Source organism: Argiope bruennichi, chromosome 4 (genome assembly GCF_947563725.1).
Source record: "Argiope bruennichi chromosome 4, qqArgBrue1.1, whole genome shotgun sequence".
NCBI classification, from domain to species: Eukaryota; Metazoa; Arthropoda; class Arachnida; order Araneae; family Araneidae; genus Argiope; species Argiope bruennichi.
In genome coordinates, this window is record NC_079154.1 from 142,206,360 (window position 1) to 142,223,193 (window position 16,834).

The window sequence follows — 16,834 nt, forward strand, 5'->3', positions numbered from 1 at the left end:
GTAAGAAATACAGAATATGAGAAAAATATTCTATAAATACATGCATTTTTATTTCTTTCAACAATTAAGTGTATTAGATAAGAGTATGAAATTCAATCATTAGCTCTAAAATTTATATTGAATTGAAGACATATTAATTTTTAAAAGTAATGTAGCTTTAAAAAAAATCAAAATATAGAAAGGATTTGAGATGGAGCTTCTCCCCTTGGAATATTTGCATTCTTTAATACTATCAGCATCACTAAGAACAGTTCGTAATATTTTCTTTTCAAATATAGAAATAAGAGTTTTTCCATGTGAAGTTATTGCCTTAAGTTCTGAACACATATGTTAAAATGAATCCAGTGAGAGTTTTGTAGATCTGAGCATTTCATTTTTATTGAAAGACAACATTTATAAACCTTTTTAATTATATAAAGCTTTATTTGATGAAATGAAAAGGTTTTGTAAGTTTTTTAAATCTATGAAAATCATTCTCAGTAAAGAGAACAGTAATTCTATTTTTTTCATAAAAAATGCATATAATTTGCTTTTTTATGCTTTAATACTCAGCCCATTTAATGTATGGCTATCTCAAGGACAGGGAATGTCTGAAGGCAATAAGAGTTTAGTTACAATGTCAGTGCCCTCAATATATATATGAAGAGTCAAAGGAAACAGCCCTTTTAAATTTGAATGTATTGTCTATTATGCTCTTGTAATTTATAAAGGTTTATTTATTAAGATATCAAAAGAAAAATTGTCCACTCTACTCCAAACTTGAGCTAACCCTTTATGGTAATAAAATGTAACTAGTTATGTTACTGATTTCTTAATTTAATAACAGCAAATGATGCCCATTGCTTTAAATTTTACATCAACAATCATCAACTATGTTCATTCTATTACTGCAAATTATACCTGTTATGCACCAATGTTCTTTCACAATTAAATTTTTAAAGAGTTAAAATTTCTCAAATAACAATTTTCAGGCAATTTTTTTTATTTTGGAAAGATTTGGTTGCACCTTCTGTAAGAAAAAAAATTATTCAGAAATCTTCACTATTGAAATTTAATACAATTTAGGTAATTTTTCTTATACTTTCATAATTAATATTTCATTTAAAGTATTAGTTTCACTAATTGCCATAGTCATTACATGGTTTATTCTTGGAAAATAAAAAGAATTGTACTTTAAATTGAAAATTAATATTTTTTAATAAAATTCAGTTTTTATGTTTCACTTTTACTATTTCAATTACTTTTTTAAGCTGAAATAAAGTTAGAAACTATAGTCAACACAACAAAAAATGAAGTTCATACATCCTTAGTATTCTTAGTTTTAAATGACATATATCACTTTTTAGAGTGTAAGGAATTCCTGATTTGAAAATAAAAGAAAATTGAAAATAAGGATTCAAGAAAAATTTCAGTTAGCATATACAATTAATTATTTCATATAATACTTTCAAAAAAATATGCATGTATACTTGTAAATAAACTTAGAAACATGTAGCAGACCCTGATTTCTTCTACATCAGCTTTATTATAAAATAGATGTGTGTAAAATTTAAATCAACTGAATTACAAAACAATATACTACAGTGTTAATTTCTATTTCCAAATTAATTTCGCCAAAGTACGCATCTAATTGCCAAAGGGAAAGATAAATAGCCAACAGAAGATTTCCTATGACGTATAGTTTGAAGTCATGTGATCGAACGAACCAATCAGGTTTGACATGTGCACGGGTGTCTCCTGAGATTGAGGCGCCTGTTAAAATGCCGATGTCAGGTTGAAAGCGGTTATGGTTAAATTAATGGTCAACCATTTGCTTTTGCTTGTGTGGACCGCTGATGCAGAAAGTTATAAAAGTTACTTAACATTTCATTGAGAATAAATTTATGCAAAGTATACGAGATACAAAATCCTTCTATAATTATTATTCTCTAAAAATACAAAGAATGAAAAAATTCATCAAAATCTTTTTTTAAAACTCTATTATAAACTATTTAGTGGCAACAATTTCCATATTTTGTTTTTCAGTGTGATGTGATTGAATATTTGAATAACGTGATTTTTCAATTTATTAGAACAGCGCTTCTAACTTTAATTTGTCCTCACTTTACAGTTGCCCTATTCCACTAAAACTGAATTAACAGAAAACTACATTTTTTTACAAATGTCTCGTAATGAAATCTGTCACTCTCTTAATAAAGTTTTCAAGTTAATGATTGGAAATAAATTGCGTGAAGATATGGATGACACTTTATTAGAAAAGTTATTAAGTGTCATCAAATTAAAAATATCTCAAGATTTTTCCGGTGATAACAGATTTACAGAAAAACTAAGTATAAGTTTACTTTTTTTTATATAGATTTCTAAAATTTGTAAAATTTTATTTCATTTGGGCACACATTGCGATAACATCTTGGCAACCATTCACGTTATCGGAAATCATCTTAATTTTTTAGTTTGTTGATTGATTTTTACAATAATAATAGGATTGATTTTTACATTAATAACAGGAGTAATTTTAATTACTCTGTGACAGTAACTTCTGGCATTGTATTTACTATTATTGTACTTAAAGTTTGTATGTAAAATAATTAACGGGGTTGGCAGTCAGCTTATGGGAACATTTCTAGTTTTGGTACTTTTCCGTTAGCCTGGCGCAAATGTCACCAATCGTTAACCAAACGTGCATTTGGTGGAATTCTAGCCTATATTTTCCCCAACTTTGTAAATTTTCTTTATTAACATTTATTACATTAAATAAACTGTAATAACTCATGTATAAGAACTAGAATTTCCTCACCAAACATTTCTAAATATATTAGTTTAACTATATATTTGGTTTTGTATTTAATAATAGCTAAATTCAATCTACAATTTCCTTTGGATGACTTGTATGTTCAAGCAAAAAGCAGGGAAAGATTTTCCTTATCTTTAACATTTCTTAGAAGAATAAAGGTTTTCCCAAGTTTTATATTTGACCCAATTTTCTTTATTGAACATGTGCATTTACTATTTTTTGTATGCCCTCTCTTTCAATATGACTTTTATTTAAGAAAAGCATCGTCAAAATATCTATCTGCACTTTCAGTGCAGTGCTATTTTATTAAGTTTCAAGCATATTTTCATTACAAAAAAATTTTCTTATAATATGAAATTTAGAAATAAGGAAACAAATAATGACAGATGATTAATTTAAAAAATTATAAGTAAATGAAAGGATTTTTTATATATATATATTTACATATATATATGAATTTTTACTTAGAAAATATAAAATGAGGTTCTGTCAAAATTTCTGCACTCATAATATTAAACTGTTATAATATTGTTGAAGAAATTGTTTTAGAATTAAATGTAGGTAGCTTCAAATAATTTAATTTCTTAAAGAATATGTAATACAATGATTTAATCCACATGTTGTAATTATGTCTATTGAAAGTATGTGATACCTGTCTAGTGACTGGAATTATATCTATCCATGTGTTTATGAACATGATAATTCAAATATTCTACCAGCTGGGGAAATGAAATATAGTGTGATATATGCAAACTAGAAATCTATCAAATAATAGATGAAATCTGTTCAAATAAAATTCCATATTTCTTTTTATTCATATGATTTGATTATCTCATGAATGTCAAGAAAAAAATTATTGATCCTTCCATTTGAATTAAAATCTGGAGGATAAATTTCATTTTAAGTAATTTCTGTTAACATCAATAAATAATATTATCACTATCCATGCATGTTTATTTTAACTTTGTTTCTTGAATTTTTCTGACCTTCAGCTACAATTATTTCAGTTGATAACTACTTAAATAAAAATAAAACTAGGGCACTTTTCCGTTAGCCGGGCGCAAGCGGAAAATCGTCAAATAATGAATTCCACCAAATGCACATTTGGTTAACGATTGGTGACATTTGCGCCAGGCTAACGGAAAAGTACCAAAACTAGAAATGTTCCCATAAGCTGACTGTTTTGTTTATAATATCTACGATCTGACTGTCACAAATAAACTCTTGGAAATTATATTAGAAATTCTCATACATTTTGGTTTCTTGTAATGTTATCTTCTATATTCAAAATGTCATGAACACTCAAGTCAAAGCTAATCACTACATCAAATTTTAAACTTTGTTATAATCCAGCATTAAAAAAAATCAAAATATAATATTTATCCCATAATGGAATTTTATTCTTATCTTAGTTTTATATGTTATAAATCAGTCAATATAAAACACGAAAAAAAAAAAACCTTTCTTAGTTGCTAAACACCAAAATGGAAAGTAGAATTTTGCATCCAGTAATGACATTAAAAAAATGTGGGGAATATTTTTAACTCTACAGCATTAAAGATAGCATGTAATTGAGGCTATATAGTAATAAGAGTAAAGAGTTGAGCTAAAATAATTGAGAAGATTTATTTTTTATTGAAAAATTCTTATTCTTATATTTATTTTTATTAATAATAACCTTCATTGACAATACTCTAATAATAATAATTTTATCTCTAATAGCAAGTATCCAACAATTATTATTTTAATACACTAATAAATATTTTTAATACTTAACATTTCAAATTAAAATAAAAAGGACATATTATATGCAGAAATCATTACAGTGTAATGCAGGGTTGAAAGCTACAGCATATCCTCAGTGATAGTGCATGATTGGCCACTATAATAAATTATGTTTTATTATGCTCATTTCATTTAAGTACTTATGTCCATAAATTAATGATTATAATGATAGACAATCAAATTGAGTGCAATACAGTTGTAATTGTACAACAATAAATTGTACAATAACTACAGTAATAAAATAAGAGAAAAATAGGGTCCTGTGGAATAATGAAAAAATTCTTATCTCATCTAAAAAACATGCATTAATATTTTTTATGGTTGTTTTATTGGCTGTTATCTTATCATGTGTTGTAAGACAATCTGTACAATGGTTTGACATACTGAATTCTAGATTATCCAGCTGTTCTAGATATCTACATAAACTCGCAGAATTCTAGCTTATTCAGTAGGCTAGGCTGCTCTTGAATTGAAATTATCCAATATCCTGAATATATCCTAAAATTGATCTACAAGTAAATGATGGGCTACTATCTGTAACCTAAGCATATTTCATACATCCTCATGAGTGGTAATCAGGGAAGAAAAACCAATCACTTTATTAGAATGATATGTTCTCTGTGCTATTCATCCTTTACTGTTTGACACTGAGAGCAAGAAAATGTGCAGCTACTGCTCCTCTTAAAAAGACAAAAATGTTGTTAAGTATATCACAAGTAGTCTGGTTTATTCTGTTTGTAATTGTTTGTGAAGATAATTTTTGAACCCATCCATTCCAAATCAGCTACACTGGCCACCATAAAAGTAGTGTTAATGATATTTTCTTTGCTGTAGCAGGACCTTAATGATTTTCATATGAATGTGAATCACTTCAAGAGAAAACTGGATTCTTCAAAAAGGCATCAAGCAGGTGTAGCATTCTGAGGTTCACTTACTATGTTTTCTGAATCAGGATAATTGATCCTAGCAGAAGCTGCCATGAGTTGAATAGGAATATAGAACACGTTTCCCTTATTGCTATGCAAGATTTGTCTTTAAACTATGATATATGCCACAGCTTTCAATGGGATCTTCTGTTTCTTTTTTTATCTTTTAATCCAGTACTAGCTATCTTGCATTGGCCATTGTTATGGCTAATTACTTGAACCCAACTGGAGGCATCTTCGTAAGATTGCCATAATCTTGGAACTATAGCCATAACCCAAATATGATGCTTTGTATGATTTTTTTTCCCTAGGATATACCCATTTGCATTCAGTCACCTTGTAACCTGTTAAATACTTTTTTATATAAATATTGTCCAGGTGAGTCTTCCAAATGGCTATTTTAGACTTGCATGCAGATTTTAAATTCACTGCATCAAAACAATAATTCCTTTTATATATTCCTCCATCTTTATACAATTACAAAGTACTTCTTCCCTACTCTAACAATTTATTCAGCTTGAAGCACAACCATGCTTTTCTAAAAGATATGTACAGTTCTGTTTGATCAGAAGTTTTTGTTCTGATGCTCCCCCCCCCCATCCCTCCTAGGATTCTCAAATATCCTTAATTTATGGACATGAATGTAAATCTAAAGAAATTTTTAATAGTAATTTTTTCATTTCTGCAACTGAAATTATCTTATCAATTATTAATCTTATCAAGATATTAAACAAGGAATGCTGGATTCTGTTAAAATTAAGAACTTGCATTAGTAAAAGCATATCAGACTACTTACATTTATATTCATATTCTTTCTTATTAAAGTAATTTTTTTTAGATTAGAAATTAAGGTAGAATGGATATTACCTATTTCAAAATTGATGGAACCTCTATAAAAATTAAATTTTTCTAAAAATTCAAATTAAAAATTAATATAGAAGTGAAAATTACAATTATTAAGCTGAAAATACTAGTGGAGATTTATTTTTAATATTTAACTATTTTATAAACAGTATTTAATTGATAAATAAACAAAAAGAATTCTTAATGATAATACTAGTAATAAACAATACTTAAAAAATGCATAACATAATTAAAAAATATATTTTTTATAAATTAGTAATTTTAATAAATAGTATGCATCACTTTTAATACCACTTTATATGGATATTTAAAATAATGAGGAGACCAAAAAAGTACCAGTCTTCCAACCTCAAACACTGGTCTGATTTTCCTAATTTTTGCTTTTTATTGAAGCTTATGACTTTTAAATATATCAATTTCTTGCTTACCACCATACTGCATTTTTGACAGCAATCCACTATGGAAAAAGAACTGCAATGACTCCACTGGTACAAACCACTGTATTAATTTTACTTCTTTTTCTTTTTAATTTTAGTTTATAATGTTTAGATATAGCAAAAAAAAGGTCACTTAGTGAATAATAATCTATTTCATCCTCAATTTTTGGGAGATAATGCAAAATAAAAATTTAACATTTGCCCACAGCCTTAATAAATAAGGCTTATTTTGACAATTTCTTTATCTATGTAACTTATCAAGCAGAATGCTTTGTTTATTATGCAACTATAATTTGAATGTGTACTCTCATTTGGTGTGATAAGATATACTTCATTAAAATTGATTGACACTACAAAATAAATATTATCATTTTGGGTAAACATTTGGTCATCAGGAGTGAATATTTGTACATTAAAAGTGAAAAATATTATAATTCACATCTAAAATATTTTTAAGTTTTCAAAACATGAAGGTATTTTTTTTTTTATGTACATTGTACAGCAATAAATTAAGATTCTTGAGCGAAATAAAAACTTGGAATTTATTCACTAAAAACAAAACCCATGAACTACTTAACTAATAAAAGTTTAAAAGTATATTTTTAATTTCTGCTTCAAGTTTTTTAAAAAGTAATTATAACAAGATTATATCATCTTGTTAACACAAAATTCTAGGAATTCTTCAAAATATCAATTGTTGATATATTAGCAATTTTTACTAATATTGCTGTAGAATTGTCATGTATCTTATTCTAAAAGTAAAATTTAAAAAAAAAATATTAATGTGAATATTAATACTATATAACTTAGTTCTATTTATTAAGGAAGGAAGGAAGGAATGAGGTTTGTTTTCCGGCCTTCTATTTATTAACTTAATTATTCTATTATTTTACTTTTGTCTAGATATCGCTCAAGATCTGCTGTCGAATACACAAGTTCTTAATTTGGCTGAAAAAGTAATTATATCTCTAAATAACAGTACCACTGATATGTCGCCTACAATCCAGAAATTTACTATTCAGCTTGTTGGTGTACTCTTTGGGAATAAAGATGTTTTTATTTTGTATAAAGATTCCATTATCTTAAAAGAATTATCAAATGCAGTAAGAAATAATGTAACTACAACTTATCTGCCTACAGTTCAGTGTGCAATTTTGCTTTGTTTTACAAATATGACCAAACATTTTGAAGGAATAATATGGCTTAAAGATGAAAGTAAGTGAGATTCAATTTTGCTAAACATCTTTGTTTAATTGTTGTGCTTACATTATATATTTTTATTTTAGTGTAAAGTTTTGAAACTTTAATTTATTGTAATTTTTGCCTCTTAATAATTTTTTTTTGTATTTGATTATTTTCATTACTTTGGTTTATATTACTAGTTTTGTTAGAATCTCGGAGACATTTTTGATTCCCAAACTAAAAATATACTAAAAAGGATTATAATACTTCTCTTTCCAAACTTCCTTGACTTAACTTCCTTTTTGGGAGCATAGAAATTGTTCAATGCAGCTTATATGGCACATTAACTTTGTGTGGGCAAAACATAAGCATTTTTATTTCTTCAGTAAATTAAATAAATCAGTTTAAAGTCTTAAACCTTTTGTATAATTAAACTGCAACTAAGAATTGATATAATTATTATATATAAGAAGAAGAAAAAATTATTATTAGTGATTGGAAATAAGTAATCTTTTTTTTTTTTTTTTTTTACAGATTTAATGCAATTTGTATTTTCAAGCTTTTCATCATCAAGTTATCATGTAAGAGCAAAGGCTGTTTCTTTTTTCACTGAGGTTTTAACCATGTGGACATCTTCAAATATGTCATTACTTCCAGTACAAGAACAATTTTTGTTAAATAACTTATTCAAAAATATTGTTCTTGATCTTATATCTGGAATTCGGCTTCATAGTATCGATCAAGAAAACAATACTATTGACTGCTGCCTATTAGTTTTGAAAGACTCTTTTGAAATATCTAATATTCAGAATCTAGTTAACAGCAGTTCTGTTCTAAAACAACAATTTTCTCATTATTTTGAGTGTTTAACAAATTGTGGTATAGTAAACGAAAAAGTCTTGAATCTTCTTCTTTGTGTTTTTACCAGGTAACTTGATTTTCTCTGCATTCTTAATTTCTTAATACTACTAAATTAAATAAATATTCAGCTCAATGAATCAATTTACAAATTGTGTTCTCTTTCAGTGGTGGTGTTTCTGAACTTTTTATTCAAGATGTAGTAAAATTACTTATTTCGCATTCACTGTTTGCTTCTGCTGTAGATCTTGTGGGATCAATTTTAAGGTAATAAAATTGTTTTTTTTTTTAAAGCAAAAATTTTAACTGATTCTCATAGTTTAATTTTTTTTTTTTTTTTTTTTTTTTTGTATATAAAAATTAATCTCATCAGGCGATAAAAAGCAAGTCAAAAGTAAATGTAAAATGACTTTTAGAATTTGCTTTTTTGTATTATTGAAAAGGAATTTTTAAAAATCAAGATAACCGAAGGAATAGTCTATTCCTAAATGTTAAATTTTGTGAACGCAAATAGGTTTAAATGTATTGTATTGCAGTGCAGAAAAAATTATACATTTTTTTAGCAATTACTTAGTTTATTCAAAAATTTCCCCTAATTATTTTTTAACTGTAAAAATAGATACTTATTAATCTTTTATTTTTTCCCCCCTTCTTTGGAATATTTTATACAGCCTTTTAATTTTTTTCTTCTTTAGCCTTTTCTTTTTTTTTTATTGAAACATAAAATGCCTGAAATATTTAAAATAAAATAATCTTTGTAAGAATATGTTATCAGTTTAGTAAAAAAAATATTTCACTGTTTATTTGAAATGTATTGAAAGTGATTTTATAATTCTTAAAATACTTTTTCCTTTCAGGTATTCAAAGGAAAATATGCCTATTTTGAAGCAACATATCCAATTCCTCACTCTGCCATTAAAAATTTTGGTAGGAAATAGTTTTCAGAAAAATATGGCTGATATTTTTGGCTTATCCTGTCAAGAAATCCATGAATCTGTGTCCAAAATAATAGAAGTTAAGTCAGATTGCATAAAGATTATTATTTCATGTCTCCTGTCATTATCTAAATTGACAAAATTGATGAATCCAGACGTATGTATTCTTTTTCATATATCTATATATATAACCCCCCCCCCCAAAAAAAAATATTGAGAGTAAAAACAGAATAAAAAATAAGCATGGAAGAAGTTATAGAATATTGCTTACTTGGGATGATGATTTTTTTTCCAGCCAAACATTAAATGAAGCCAATTTATATCTTTCGACATACACCATAATCATATTAAGAAGTAATTTCTATCCATATTCAGAAGGGGAAGAAAATTATGAAAATATGTACAATAAGCATCATATTCAAAACTTTTATAAAGAAATAAAATGAAATGACCAATTAGGAATATATAGTAAAACGCTTATAAAAATACTAAGTAACCAGGATAGCAGCAAGTTTTATAACAGACTTTTTTTAAAGGAGCAGGATTTGTGCTTTGTGAAGTGTAAATTGATAAAGCTGAAAAACGATTTTTCATTTACTTAATGACTTATTCAACAGCACACAAATTTCTGTGGGAAATTCAAGTATTTTTAAAAAAATTCTTTTATAATGCTTGAAAAAAGAAATTATAAGAAAGCACAAAAGAAAAAAAAAGTGTATTAAAAAATATGTTCTTTAATTAGAATTTTTTATGATTGAATTTCACAGAATTTTCATTGAAATATCTTTATTTAAGAATTATATTTTATCTTTGAGTATTAATTCTTTTACAAAATTCTTCTGAAATATTATATATAAAGGACAAGTGGCATACATTTCAAAATTCTCATAAACTTGTTCAAAGCTCTTAGAATAGAAAACCAAAATTATCTAGTTTGTATTTAAATGCCTGAACTCTATCTTGAAAAAGTTCCATTTTCCTTCGTTCTAATAAATTTTTGAAAAAAAAAATATATATATATATATCAATATTGTTTATGCAGGGGGGGGGGGGGTGCAGTGCACTTAGGTATGATTTTTGAAAATGGCTTTAAGCTGTAAGGTATGATACAGAATTATCATATAAGTTTCTAATGTGTGATGTGGAACAGTAGATAATAAAATACCTTCTTTATTAATACCTTTTAAATACCTAATATAATTCTTTTAAAATACTTTTCTTTATTAACATTTCTCCTCATTTTCCCCCAGACTTGAATAAAGATTCTGGCTCTAAGCTTACAGGAAATACTGGTATCATAGAAAATTGAAAATAAGTATTGTGTTAAATGATCCAATTTTCAAGTTATACATATTATTCTGTAATTTTTACTTATACTAAGATATATTGATAATATTTGTCTCTATATTTCCTGTACTAAATCTATTATCATAGGAATATTTTGCTTAATGAATGGAAGCTTATTATTGTTTGCTGAATGGAAACTTATTATTTTTGTAATCTGTTTAGTAATGAGCTAAATACTTTAATTGTCCACAGGAAATCAATATCTAGTATAAATTCCTTTATTGGAAAAATTTGCGATTTTTAGAGATTCTTTAAAATTTATTCAATATAAAATTTCTCTATGTCATTATTAATTCGAAATTTCATAAAAACATCACAATTGAAACTTTTTTCTGTAAATATGAAGCATGCCTATTCTTATCTACTATTTAATTTTACAGTACATTTTCTTCTATAACTAGGAAATAGTTTAGATATGCCATTTAATTAGAAAGAAAGTGTGATTCATGACCTTGAATGTGTTAATTTGTCAAAAAATTATTTTATACCATCTTATTAAACTGATATACTTGTATCATAAACTATAACAATCTTGCAATAGATTTCTTTCATTAATAATATAATTAAGATTGAGACTTAACAATCCTTCATTAACAAGATAATAAGATTGAAACTTATGATTTCAGTGAGTTATTCCACAACCCCCGATAGACAAGGCCTCTGCGGTCTTCCGTGACGTCACAACGAGACGGTACACTTCATTCCCTTAACGCTAAGTCTCTGCGCGTTAGGAGAAATTACTTTTCACTTGTTAATATCATTTCATATACTTCCACATCATGCAATTCAACACACATATATTGTAGAATTCATTAATAATTAAAATGCAGCCGCTTTCCACATCACCCTGGAGGTACGCCGCTTGGTATGCATTACCTTTTTTGCATTATGTGCAGGGCAGGTTTCCCAGTAGGTGTATCTCCCCTAGATTTAAAACTATTTATTTAGAAAAAATCGAATGAAAAAAATTGTTGATTAATTTCAAAACAATTCCTTACAAAAATGGTTTTATGAATATTTGCCGTGGTGTCAACTCCAAGAAAGCAATAAAAACAGTATTTCAGGAAACAGTATTCTATTCTATTGACACTTCAAAAAATATCCAATAAACCTTTGAAACATTAGAAGAGCTTTCTTATTTAACTATATATTTTATCATTACTTTCTTAGAAATATCTTTACTAAATTTATCAAATTTTCTTTCCTTTCCAGTTTTCAAACTATCATGTAATTATTCAATAATGCATTGACTGCAGACCAGATTACCAATCTATAAACATTTTCTGGTTTATGTCCTGAAATGCCTTACCATAATCATGTACTTGTTCTTCATTCACTACATCATCAAAAATTATATCTGCTGCAAAATATTTTTGATTAGAAAATTTCAAAAATTATTTTTCATATATGGTACATAAGTTCTGAATTATAATCAGAGCCATCCTTCTCTATAAAGGAGATTGGGTGCAAGAAACCATTTGGTGCCCCAAGTATTTTGTAAAGTAAAAAAAAAAAAAAATTACAAACATAATATATAATACTATTGTGTGTATATCTTTTAAATGATTTTGTTTTTGCTTTTAATCACTTCAGAAAAATCACAATTTTTTTTTCGATGACTTGTAAGCTTCAAGCTGCAAATGCTTGTAAGCTTCTTCACACCTTGACCAACCACAATTCTTCCTTACTTTTAATTTGCTGAATTTAATTTGAAAGTTTTTATATCAGTGATTAAGTTGACATATTTTTAAATCTATCTTCTATCTGTACAATGGCAGTATCAATTACTGTGATATTTTTAATACTCAAATTCTTTAACTTCATCTTTTATTTCGAAATATAATCTTTTTCTTTTTCGAATTCGTGTTTTAAGAAAATTTTCTGAAATATTCAAATTGCATTCTATCACTTTTGCTTCGTCTAAAAATGTGTTGAATTTTGTACTTAAATTTTGAACTTCAGTTTTCATTTTACTGATCAATTTAAAAGCCGAATAAAAAACAACTTTTTTTCTTGAAATAGTTCATTGCTAGTGTTAATTTTGGGCAATATTGAAAGCTATACTATTAAGTATAAAATAAATGGCATTTCTTTTATTGAATCCAATATTTTAACTTCGGATACCACTGTACTATCTCTATTTGCTTCAATAAATTCTTCTAGGACAAATTTTTTCAAACTGTGTATACATTGCTTTAACTGAATCTATTCTGACTTCCCAAAGGGTATAAAAAAGCATATAGAAGTTGCAATATCAAAAAAAAAAAAAAAAATTACAATATATACTGCTGGAAATGGTATCACAAATTAATAAATTAAAAAAGTACGATGTGCAAGACATATAAATTGCAGGTGGATTTAGAGCAACTATTTTAAATTGCAAAACTTTGTACTTCCCTTTCATATTGCTATCTTTGCCTTACACCTATCCTCTACAATTCATAATATTTAAATCCAGGTCACTTATTCTTTTCAACAGAGGTTTTGCTAGTCCTTCTCCAGTCACACTGATTACTTTCATAAACCCTATAAACGACTCATTTATATTTAATCTTTTCTCTTCAATATTTTCATACCTAATAATGGCTGAAGTGCGTTTGTTCTTAATGGGAAAAATCAAGATTATAATCCATTTGGATATTGCTGTACGTGGATGATTTTGAATAGACTTTAATTTTGCTATGGATTTTTGCTATATTTTGTTCATTTGATCGCAGTGCTAAATGATGCTCAATTCTAATTTTCGAATTTTTTTTTATTCTGTTTATATGATTTATTAGCACAAAGTCGTATTTACTAAATTATTCAAAAAAATTTCCATTATTAGGAGTTCCTATTATTTTCATGGTTTCCATGAAATGAAAGGTTATGATAAATATAGAATCATAAAAACAATAATGTAAGTCATTCCATTTTTTTTTATTTATATTTACTTGTTTAGTTTTCATCAACAGCAAAACATAATTTTAACCTAGTTAGTAAATCTTTCCAACCAATAAAGGAGTTAAAGTGACAAATGAAACATTCATGATTTTGAATTACAATTGACAGCTTAAGCTATTATAGCCACCTATAAATAGTGTAGATTGTTCATTTTCTTTTTTTCTTTATTTATTTATTGAAAATAGTATACAAAAAAATTTCGAGTCTTGCGTTTTCAAATAAATTAACCTGCTGCAAATAAATTAACCAATTTTCACTATTTGGCATATTTTTTAATAGTGTGTGGTGGAAAATGATCTACCTTGAGCACTCTTAACAAAAACTTCTTTCTGTTGTACATGTCCGTTTTTAACGCATTCTAAATTTATCAGTTATAATACTTGGTAAAGGAAATTATTCGTAAATATTGACTTCCTTTAATGTTTAATTTAAATACAGTAGCAAATATGCAATATAAAACAATATGTAATTATAAGTACGGCAAGTTTTTATTTTGTCTACTCAGGTTTTTATCGTTATGTTATATAATAAAATTTAACTATGTAAATGTAATTATAAATATAAAAGTAAACAAAGCATGTAAACATAATTACGGACAATATTATAAATATTATTGACAATAAAACTGCCTACATTACAGCAGTTTATGAAATAATTCTTTTCATAATGCACTTGATTAAAATCACGAATAATGGATATTACTGAGCTGTTAAATTTCTAATGTGAGAATAAGTGACTTTTCATTTAGAAACATTAGGTGTTACTTTAAAATAATTAAATGAGCTTACCGTACTATGCTGTGTCGGATAAAATCCTTCATGATGTATGGCACACTTAACCATTTCTTTTTAAGATCTTCATTTTTAGTAAAGACAAAAACACTTACTCTTGGGCCATTCCTGTAATTTCCATTACAGTTTGGAACACAACAGATCAAACGCATTTCTATTCCTTATTTTTAGTAATCCAAATGATTTTTCTTGCGCTTCCTGTTTACTCAAACACAGAAGGGCCACTGGCTAAAACATGGCGTGGGAAGCGAAGGGTTCATTTCTTACCACTTGATAAGGATGAAATTCCTCCCTCGGTCTCCCAATTCACACCCACTTGTGTAACCTCTCGGGGCGACGTCATTACTTTCTGTGATATAAGTGTTTCGCCCTTGTCTATCGGGGGTTCTGGCTATTCTCAGGCATTCCACTAGATAGTATCTTCATGGTTGCCAAATCTCATAATATAATTGTTAGTGCTAGGCAGAGTTTAAAACTATCCCTTCTTCTAGTTTGTTGTAATCATATTTGCAAATATCAACTTGCTGTTTTGGCAGTTCTTGATGCCAAAATTAATAAGAATAAAAATTAATTATTGGATCTTAAACTACATGTTTTATTATATTATTTCCTGTTGGATTGTAATAGAGTTCAATTAAAGTTTTGTATTTGGTATTCCATTATTTTCTGTTAGCAAAACACTGCTTGTTATTCATTTTTCATGGTTAGTTTTGCTTTGAGTGTTCATGAAGTATTTTAGTTCTTAGAATACCTGGCTTAAATTGTTTATTTTTATTCTTACTATGTCTAAAGTATACTACAAATTATAATTTTTTCATTTCTTAAACACTCTTTCAATGGGATGATATTTCTTCAACTTTCATTTGTTAATCTTGTACAATCAAATTTGTAATATTGTTCATGCAAAAACAGCCCATTAAGACACGAACATCTTTAATATGATAACAAGAATAATTTGAATATTTCTTCCTGGTTTTCGAACAAGCTTTGCAATTTGTAATTTTTCGTCAGTATCATATCAATGATAAAATAATCTTATTCCAAAAACGATGTAGTTCATACTCTTCTGTTACTGCAAACCTATTTCTTCAATATTTTTTGAAAGACTATTGTACACCATTAACCTTTTGTTTTGATCTTGTTGTCTTTAATCAAAGAATATTTAAGGAGTCTAGCTTTGTATTTAAAATGCAAACAACCAAATAAAACATTAAATGGCAAATGATAATCACTATGACACAATGTAAAACAACAAATAATAATCACTGTGAAACTTAATATCTGGATTTAGCAATTAAAATAATTAATAGTTTGAGACATTGAAATTTGAGACAGATAAAAGAATTTCAATTCTTTATATTATATTTTTGTTAATATTTTTAGGTAAATATAAAATTATATATAAAATAGGATGTTTGTATGAAAGTGAATCTAAATATTTAAGGACATTGCTTAATTCAAGATTCTGCTACAATTTTTATCTTATTTATTAAAACTTGAATACGAGTACTTTTATTGAGTTTTTAAATTTCACTCTATAGTGTGCTCCTTTAAACATGTAAATCTGTTTTTTTTTTTTGTTTTTTTTTTTTGTTTTTTTTTTTGTCTGAAATACTTGAAACTTACCTCCTAAGAAAATAATATGTTTTTAATTCTTAATATGTATATCCATTCTCCAAAACTTTACATTATTTTAAATTAGGAATTCATTCACTCCTTTAATTTAAATACTGTGAATTATTAAAAAACTAGCCGTTTTTGGCGACCAGCCGGTTCGCCAATCTCAATGCTCGATAAAATTTTAATAATTAAATATTTTATGTAACTCCTATTTTAATAGCTTCTTCAACAAAATATTTTAAAGCTACATATTTTGATAGTTATATAATTCATTCATATTATAAAGGCCTTCAGCCATAACATAATATGTATCTCTCTAATTTTCTGTTAGCTCCCATAGAATTTATGCTTT

At 26.7% G+C, this 16,834-nt stretch overlaps 1 protein-coding gene across 1 annotated transcript in view; it reads left to right on the top strand.

Annotated features, from left to right (window-relative positions):
• Positions 1–2,035: 2,035 nt before the first annotated feature.
• The window catches only part of LOC129965463 (uncharacterized), a 30,805-nt gene continuing 16,006 nt past the window's right edge, over positions 2,036–16,834 (top strand). Inside the window, exons 1-5 of the mRNA XM_056079353.1 lie at positions 2,036–2,330; positions 7,710–8,021; positions 8,523–8,916; positions 9,015–9,113; positions 9,704–9,938. Of these exons, the coding sequence (XP_055935328.1) occupies positions 2,162–2,330; positions 7,710–8,021; positions 8,523–8,916; positions 9,015–9,113; positions 9,704–9,938 (1,209 nt within the window). The 5' untranslated portion in view covers positions 2,036–2,161. The remainder of the gene's footprint in view (positions 2,331–7,709; positions 8,022–8,522; positions 8,917–9,014; positions 9,114–9,703; positions 9,939–16,834) is intronic.